Source organism: Telopea speciosissima, chromosome 5, assembly GCF_018873765.1.
Source record: "Telopea speciosissima isolate NSW1024214 ecotype Mountain lineage chromosome 5, Tspe_v1, whole genome shotgun sequence".
Taxonomy (NCBI): Eukaryota; Viridiplantae; Streptophyta; class Magnoliopsida; order Proteales; family Proteaceae; genus Telopea; species Telopea speciosissima.
The window spans coordinates 58,508,661-58,518,600 of record NC_057920.1 but is presented as its reverse complement, the minus strand read 5'-3'; the positions used below and the strand labels follow the sequence as shown (position 1 = coordinate 58,518,600).

Sequence of the window (9,940 nt, the reverse complement as noted above, 5' to 3'; positions counted from 1 at the left end):
TATTAAAAAAAATAGATACTGATTTCACTTTCCACTTATTTTTTAAAGGGGAAATTTCTTAGATCCACTTAGATAAGAAAATTAATTTCAAGATATGTAAGTTTTAAATTTGTTCTACATTCATTACTCATAATTGGAAAATCAGGCTTTCTGATTCGACTCTTCTTTTAGAAAAACCTAGTGATTCGGCCTTGTCAAACCCGGTCAAGGGGAGTCACGTTTTAAAAATTTTTAATACAATAAATATGTATAAATTAGTAAAAAAAAAAAAAAAAGAAAAGAAAAAGAAGAAAAATACAGAAAAAAATATGAAAAGAATCCAGATAAAATAATGAGTCACATATCAATGCATTTTGAGTTTATACCATTGAACAAGAGAAGGAAGTCGAAGAGTTGAGGGTTTCTTATCGTTTTAGATTACGAATTTATTAGTTTATTCCACTCAAATTCTAAGTGAACCTGTTTTATGGTTTTTTGAAAATTGACTAAACTTGTCAAATTTGTCATGACTCCGATAAAAATACCAAGTCTTATTTGACTTGGACGATTTATGATCCAATCTCGTCATTTTTTACCTTGACCTAGTCTGTATGACTCTTAACCAAGTTTTCCAAAATTTTAACTTGACTTGGGCGACTCGCCCCAGTCAAACCCGGCTTTCCATCTGTGTTAATTATTAGTTTTAATTTTGAAAATATTTACTTAATCCCCAAAGTTAGTTATTGGACATGCCATGCACGAAGAAAATAAAAATAAACTTTCTAAAATACCTCAACATCACTTCTCGTTTTTGACTAGGTGTCTCACATTATTATATTATTTCAAAACCCTTTTTAAACACCCCCAGTTTAAAGGACTTTTATGAATATAGGGAAAAAAGAACCCTATACAACCAAGTAGAGATCAATTGCCAGTGAAAACAGAGTTATATAAATGCTTTACACCCAAACACTTCCTGCATAACACCAACAAAGGCTTGATAATTTGGTTTGCTGGTATACAAATCCTTGGGCACCAACCAATAGGAGTGCTAGTGCCAGTATCAAGTTCGCCTTGGTCTTTTTGCGTCTTCCAAACGGAATGTAACCACTAGAATCCAATCCAACGGCCCAAAATATTCTGTAAATTTAATAAAAAAAATGGTGATCGACTTTCAAAGAACTACTTCTTAAATTTAAGCCAAAATTTTGGCTAAATATGGGAAAAACGCCCTTCTCTAGATTCTCGTTCTGTTTTCATGCGACGACACAAAAACATCTATAACTTTCTGGTCCGACATTGAAACGACACGAAACCAGTTGCGTTGTAACCACGATTCAATGAACTACATTTCTTGTGAAGAGTGCTTTAGCCAGTTCTGCCACTAAGACTTCAAAAAATAGCTTCAAAGTGGACCCCAATGCGCGATCCTATGAAATCACAACTTTTGATGTACGAAGCCTTCACCTGCTGCTTCGAGACTTTGCCAAACACTTCTTAGGGACCCAATATATTGCCTAATGTCATCATCCATGCTTGGATGCCGCTGTAACTCTATCAAATGACCAAACTGCCCTTGTTACTTTGTAGAAGCCTATTTAACCATTCTAGTTCTGCCAAATCACCAATATGTACTACCACAACTTCAATATGACCAAATATGTTGCCAACAATGACAACAACACTGCATTTGCCAACTTCAATATTGATATTGTATGGGACAAAATTGTCTTTGAATCTCCTTAAAACATGATTTTTCTGACCATTGTATCCCTTGTCCATACAGTACTACCGATACAGTATCAACATGATATCGATATCAATGACTAGCAGAATCGATACATATTATCCGATACGAACGATACGATACCGATACTTAGAACCATGCTTACCGGATCGTGGTATATATATTCAATCGGAGAGAGTGAGAGGAGATGGGTTGGTCAAAAAAGCCTTTAAACAAAGGAACCGTACTACCGATAAATCCTACTATGTTACGGTCGTACGGAGAAAACAAAGAAAGCAGCAAACCACTTTATAGATTTTATTACAGATATGCAATGTCAGTCGACATAAGGAAATTCTACACGTGACAAACACATACCTTTCCTTGAACCTAACACATTACATTTTTTAGGGTGGTAAACACCTAATACAGTACAGAAGTTTCCTCATCTCAGGTTCCTTGCCCGGTTAGGTTCGTAGGTTCCTCTCATAGGGAGGGCAGAAATGACGACCTCATCCAAATCGATTAGCGTGTTTGGGCAGGGGATGAGGTCTTCATTTCAGACCCCCTATGAGAGTAACCTATGAACCTAATCGGATAGGGAACCTGAAAGGAGTTAAGTCCCACATTACAATCCCATGCAATGGTGAATCATGTAGGCCCAAACATGGGAGAGTTAAGAGACCAGTCTGACGAACAACCCAAGGCTGACCTAAAGCAATCTGCATTGTAAAATCTTGCCAACCACCACTACTGAACCAAATAACGTTTTATAGTGAATCTGAGACTTAGATATTATGAATTTAATATTAATAATAATAATGCATCCAAATTTACAATAGCTACTAGCATGGTTGTTAATGTGGTCGAAGTTGATAGGATGGAAAGACGGAGAGAACAGTTTGTTGGTTGATCCAAAAGAAGTAGACTATTTAACGACAGTAACCATGTTGAATGAGGATTGGAAGGCTCAGTTTCATCCAAATCTTTTCCCTCCAATCATTGAAAGAAAAAGTGTTGTAACCCACAAAACCAACCAATAGAAAGAAAAAGTGCAGACGACAAGACCAAAACAAGACACTCAAACTCAATACAATTTTTTTCCGCTAAATGTCAGTAAAAAATATATTATTTATTTATAAAGAATCAAATGTACAGGATTAACGTCTAGGCATACCCAGACGACAAAACAGAAATTTCAAAAAAGCCTTTATCCTCCACCTTCGGCATTGCCATCAGCAGAGGACAAGACCAAAATAAAAAGCTTAATCTAAGGTACCCTCAGACTTAAGGTCTTATTACCCAACATTGAGTCTAGCAACAAGTATGCATCTTAATTAGGGAATCTCCTCATATATTCCAAACACCGTCTCACTGAAGGTAAGACCACTCATGACGTCAAGGGAACCAAGGACTTAGGCTTCGGAGCATTTTTGACCATACAATTACACCAAGGCAATGACATTTCTTTCTTTCTCTTCTCTATTTTTTTTTTTTTTTCAACTCTGAACTCCATTTGTTACTCTACTACTGTTCCTCAAATGCCATGTAGGGTCACTACACAAGACACCCGAGTTACTTGGTAGCTTTGCTTCTTACATATATCCACAAGGATAGTGATGCTAGAGTTCCTTTTCAGAAGTTTTATCCCAAAGACTGTCGATCAAGTCACCTCGCTTCCTGAGGCGGAGTGCCCTGTCTAGCTCTAAGGAATTCAACTCTTTCTTTCTCTTCTCTTTTTCTTTCAACTCTGAACTCCATTTGTTACTCCACTACTGTTCCTCAAATGCCATGCAGGGTCACTACATAAGACACCCGAGTTACTTGGTAGCTTTGTTTCTTACATATATCCACAAGGATAGTGATGCTAGAGTTCCTTTTCCGAAGTTTTATCCCAAGGAGTGTCGATCAAGTCACCTCGCTTCCTGAGGCGGAGTGCCCTGTCTAGCTCCAAGGAATTCAACTCTTACTTATTATTATTATTTTTTTATGTCATGCCAAAACTTGGTCTTAGCTCCTAACCAAAAGCTCGAGGAATCACAAGACAGATAGGCGGTCCGTCCATTCAGACAAGATGGGGTTCTTATGGTTTGAGTCAAATCCCACCTCAAGATGCACACTAGCTACCATCCTCTCAACAGGGTAATTGCATGAAATCGGAGGGCATAAGATTTTCCATATAAACATCGAGAAGTTGATGTAGTTCTTCGAGCTCTTTCTGATGAACTTCATCTTGTTCTTTCCTTTCCCCTATGCATCCATCCATAGAATTGTTCAAACCATGACCAACTTCACCATCTTCTTCTTCAAGTCCCAATGACATATACTGTTCCGAGCTGATGTTTGCATTGAGAACTTCATAAAATTCTGCAATCTGTTTTCCGTGATCTTCATCTTCCTTCCTTTCCCCTATACATCCATCCATAGAACTGTTGAAACCATATTGATCATTAATGTCTTCTACCTGCACTCCATCTTCTTCCTCAACAATAGTTATAAGAACTTCATTCTCTTGGTGTTGAGCAGCTTTCTTCTGCACCCTCTCATGTATTCTACATATTACCCAGTCATACAACTGAAATGCAGAAATTAATATACGTTAGATTATTAATTCATTCATGTTAAATTATAATTAGAAGAAAATTTAAATGAAAAAAAAATAATCATAAATTAAGGAGATATTTTAATTGTTTAAACTACCCAGTTAGTTACCTTGTTGGTTGTAGTAGTAGGTGTTTCTTGAAGAAGAGTTTGGAATTCATGCATGATCCAGTTGGTTTTAGCCTTGATTCCTTGTTTGTTCTTCTCAATATAGACAAGAGTTGTCTTAAGACCAATAGTTTTATTTGATTTGGAATCCTTGAAAGGCTTTTGTCCACTAGTAGCCTTCCACACTGATCCATCTTTGGCTTGTCGACTTGCCCTAGATGAGCCCTGTTGATGCTTCCTCTTCCTCTGTGTGAAAAAATAATGGTTCTTGCTCGTGCAACCATCTGCATATATATATAAACCCCACATGCATATTAATTATATATATTTATATTTTTATTAAAAGAAACAAAGAAAGAAAAAAAAAAAAAAATGTAAAATAGTGAAACTCTGAAAAATAGTGAATTAAAGCAAACCTATGATGAGCTCTCTTGGGTGAAATTTGTATATATCAACTTCTTTGATACAAGAAACTCTGAAACCCGGTTCTGCGACCTTTTTGTGTAGGTAATCCAGGATGAGTTGTTCATCATTGGGTTGAAATGACAAACCACTAGGGAAGAAGTCCATTGACGATACAGCCCTGACATATAAAATAGTGAAACTAATTAAGTACTGATCGAAGAAGAACTAAGTATGGTTTTAAAAATCGAGAATCGAATCGGTGAATCGGCCAAAATTCATATCGGAATCCGCCATTATCAATCCCATTTTTGACTCTTCCAACTTAGGCCAATTCATATTCAAAACCCTAGAAATTTCTTCTTTAGTTTAATTAATTAAAGAGGGGGTGTTGTTCTCTGTGTCGCAGCACAGGCTGCGTCCGGGCACATGGGGGTCGGCGCAATGATCACCCTGCCCCTTGAGTGGTAGGCCCATGTGCTTGGGCGCAGCCTACACTGCGGCCCAATCGCCCAGAGAACATTCTCCCATTATAGAGCATGAAAAAAGAAAAAAGAAAAGGCCAAATGTACGTACGTTCTCGGTGCCAAAGATGCAAGCTGCGTCCAGACACAAGGGGGTGGACAAGGACAAAATGATGGCAAGGATGACGAGTGCTTCACTTGCTTCTTGATCTCATGTATTCTACATATTACCCAGTCATACACCTGAAATGCATAAACGTATATCCATTTCATTATTCATTCATGTTAAATAATAAATGAAAAACAATTAATGCTGTATTTTATGACACACACACGTACCAAAAGTAAAAAAACCTAATTATGTCATGCATTTATGAAACCCTAATTAAACCCTAATTAATTATATATATGATAATTAATTACCTGGATGCATTTATTGGGTGTTTCCAGAAGAGTTTGGAATTCATGCATGATCCAATTGGTTTTAGCCTTGATTCCATTTTTATTCTCAAAATAGACAAGAGTTGTCTTAAGACCAATAGGTGTATTAGATTTGGAATCATTGACAGGCTGTTGTCCGCTAGTAGCTTTCCACACGGATCCATCTTTAGCTTGTCGACTTGCCCTAGATGAGCCCTGTTGATGCTTCCTCTTCCTCTGTGTGAAAAAGTAATAATTCTTGCGGCTGCAATCATCTGCAGATATATATATATATATATATAAACCCCACATATTAACTGCGAGAAGAAAAAAAAAGAAAAAAAAGAAAAAGGAAGATTAGTTAGGGTTAGAAGCATACCTGTGAATGCAAGAAACTCGGTTGGATGAAAAGAGTAGATGTCAACTTCTTTGATAAAAGAAGAGACTCTCAAACTCGGTTCTGCGACTTTTTTGTTTAGGTAGTCCAGGATGAGTTGTTCTTCGTCGGGTTCAAATGAGTAGCCACTGGGGAAGAATTCCATTGAGGCAGGACTGAAATCAACAAAGTCGAGAGAGTAACCACTAGGGAAGTCCATTGCGGAGGTAGTAGGGCTGACAGGAGGTAGGGCTGACATATAAATAGTACCGCTTAAATTAAGTAGTGATCGATCATGTAAGAAGAACTAATAAGCATGGTTTGTTTTAAAAATGGAAAATCGTTAGTTTGGAGCGTTAGATTTTAGTTTTAGGGTATCCAATGACCAAAATGCCCTTCTAATAAAAAAAACCCACCAAAATTTGAAAAGAAAATGATCAAAATGGATGCTCTCATCTTCTCCAAATGGTTTAGGGTTTGAAACTGAAAATCAAACCCTAAATCATTTGGGGAAGATGAACCCTAAAATCAAACCTCCAAAATTGAAGTTGCAGTGAAGAAAGAGCTGCCGTTAGTCGTTATTAGTTAGGGTCACCAATTATTGTTTGTCCTAGTGACGAAAACGATGGATGTCACACCCAACATACCTCTCTTCTCTATCTTTTAGTCTTTTTAGATTTACATCATACACAAACGCGATACGTATATATGACTGCAAAATAGGACCCCATACCAACGATTTGAACTTGGGAGTCTTGGGCACGGTTGGATTCTGATAAGTGTTCGGTGGATCGAGTCCGGATCAAGTCCCAACATTTATTCCAATTCAAGTGCGGTGAAAGCTCTCCAATCTTACACCCGTTTTGTTTATTATTATCGGAATTGGTAGTTCGTTGTTATTCTTTAGGGTTCTCCAGTTGAAGAATATATATTTTACAAGATTGAAGTGAACTAGTCAATCTATGCCCATCCTGAGCACCGCATATGATATAAACAAGTTGAGTTCGACAATGATACACCCAGCTGTAATACCACGTGCGATATGATGAGATGAGGCTGGCTTAGATGGCTAGAGATATCAAATGGGTCTCATGTGGAGTTTTAGTTAGATTGGAACTGAACATGTTATATGGATGTGCTCTTAGAGATAATCTCCATGTCGATAAATACACCCTAACCCACAAATTTCTTCACTGCAACTTCAATTTTGGAGGTTTGATTTAGGGTTCATCTTCCCCAAATGGTTTATGGTTTGATTTTCAGTTTCAAACCCTAAAGCATTTGGAGAAGATGAGGGCATTTTGATCATTTTATTTATAAATTTTGGTGGGTTTTTATCGGAAGGGTGTTTTGGTCATTAGATATCCTAAAACTAACATGTAACGTTCCAAACTAACGGCATGGACCAAAGTGCTACAAAGTTTTGAAAGTAGGGGGAGTTTGCAATTAAAAAAATTGTAAGGAGCCATTTGGACAAATGGGCATTTTCAAGGGGGGCCATTTGTCAAAAACCCCTTATATGATGGATGTGTGGCAAGAGAACCATGGGTCTCCCCATGTGAGGAGAGGATTATCCGCCCTTCATACTTATCTAATCCACCTATGGCTGGAGAACCATGGGTCTCCCCACTTTCACTCACGGTTTGAATTAAAATTTCCAAAGCTCACGGGTGAAAGTATAATTAGGTCAAACCTTAGGGGAGGTACGTGAAATTTTCTCCTGTTTTGTTTAACAAATGGGACCCACACTCTTCTTCTCCATGGATTAAAATCTTTTGCATTGCACCGATCTGATGGTACATTGTGCAATGCGGGCTTGAGAGCTCGACAGGTGGATGATCCTTCATCCAATGCTGTGAGATCGATTGACCCAGTTTTTTTGTTCTTTCTTTCTTCTCGAGCTTGACACGATCGATGTCACATGCACCGGTCCACGTGTTTAGTTCTCAAGCCCACACTGCAAGATCTGGATTTCCTCCAGCCATGGTAGAAGTTGGAGGATCCAGCCCGGCCAAAACGGGGGGGTTTGATCATTTCATAAGGGGGGTCCACCTGTGAAATGACCCAAACACCTCTATTTTGGTTGGGCTGGATCCTCCAACTCCCGCAACGGCTTGAGGAGAGCCAAATTTCACACTGTAGTGCACCGCCAATCAATGTATTGCAGAGGATTTTTTTCCCTATCCCTAGGTCAAGAACTGTTTTGGATGAAACCCCCTAGAACAATGTTATAATCCAGTAAAAGAGATTCATGTATTCTACCAAGAAAAAAAAGAGATTCATGTAATAATATAAAATTAAAATTATTTATTCAAATAAAGGAAAAAGAACTCTGTCCGGGAGTGTGGCCTATGCCAGGACTCCCATGAGTCTATCTCTCCCCACCCAATATGAAAAGACACCTCTACCCCCTTGTTTTGAGGAGGAGAAAGATAGACAAATGAGAGTGTTGGCGTAGGCCACACTCATAGACAGAGTTCTTTTTCCCTTATTTGAATAAATAATTTTAATTTGAGCAAATTACATGCACCCGCTGTAGTTTGAAACAATATCAAAACACCCCCTAGTTTTACTATTTCAAAAAACCCCCTAATATCTCACGGTGTTAGTAAATTGTTAGTTTTGTAAGTTAAAAAGACCATTTTACCCTTCCACTTTAATGTGTTATTTTAAGTACCATTTTACCCTTATTCCCATTCTTCTCCTCCAAACATGAAAACCCTAAATCGATATAGGGTTCCCACTACTTCTTCTTCTTGTTCTTCTTCTTCCTCTTCCTTCTGCAACCCACCTGCCTCTCCTTTAACACCATCCAACCACTCCTCTTTGATCCCCTCATATCTGTTCCATTCTCAAGTTCAGAATTTCAATTTAACAACAGATTCCCTATCTGGGTAAATAACAATTAATAATTAAAAAAAAATTATTCCTTCATCGTTTATGAACTTATGAATTGTTATCCTCTTCTATTACTGCACGGTGCAGTACTGCATCGTGCGGCGCAGCAGAGGCCATGTGGCACAGCGGGCCCCACATAGTGCACATGGCCTCTGCAGCCGCCGCACAATATAGCACTGCACCGTGCAGTAACTACATAGGATAAAAATGCTTGAACTTACGTCATTGGGTCAATAGCTTCACCAGTCAACGCATCCAATGACAATGATTATGATTCAAGTAAGAAATTATTGTGCAAGATTTGATTCATTAGTAGTTCTTCACTCCTTTGTTTTATAAAATATTAAAAGCTCTTTTAATAACAAATGTTTTAGATCATGAAAATTGGTTGGAAATGACAAATGGATGAGTGAATTAGATATATATATGGGAAGCAGTTTTCTGTCCGGGAGTACTGTGGCCTACGCCAGCACTCCCATGGAAATGAAAAATGTAAGGTCTAAGATATGGGTAATAGAGAAACCCAAAAGTGCGAAAAAGGAATAATTAGGGACCTGGTGATGGATGAGTTGAAAAGGGGAGATATTATTTGATACACGGGAAGGAATGCAATTTATCAAGTGGACTGCAATGTCAAAAGCAAAGGGCCAATACCGTTGTGGAATAGAGGAGTGGGCGAGGAGAGTGGGCCCTGTTTCAACGATACACCGGTGCCTGCATTCCACAAACCCCTATTGTTCATGGGTATGCGGAGAGGAGACACGATGTTGAATGCCAATGTGCTGAAAATAGGATGATAATTTTTTAAATTCACCCCCCCAATCGGTTTGTATGGCCTTAATTTTTCTGTCAAAGGTCTGTTCAACAAGTAGTTGAAATTTTTGAAAGACAGAAAAAGCATCAGATTTATTGGCAAGCGGGTAGAACCGTATATAATTGGTGCAGTCATCAACAAAAATAATAAAA

General features: G+C 38.1%; 1 protein-coding gene across 1 annotated transcript; it reads right to left on the bottom strand.

Annotated features, from left to right (window-relative positions):
* Positions 1–3,839: 3,839 nt before the first annotated feature.
* Positions 3,840–6,296, bottom strand: LOC122663145 (NAC domain-containing protein 35-like). Its single transcript, XM_043858846.1, has 4 exons — positions 6,080–6,296; positions 5,704–5,975; positions 4,418–4,660; positions 3,840–4,280 (listed from the first exon to the last, which is right to left on the bottom strand). Exons 1-4 carry the CDS (start codon positions 6,294–6,296, stop codon positions 3,840–3,842), a joined length of 1,173 nt encoding a protein of 390 aa, XP_043714781.1.
* Positions 6,297–9,940: the final 3,644 nt, after the last annotated feature.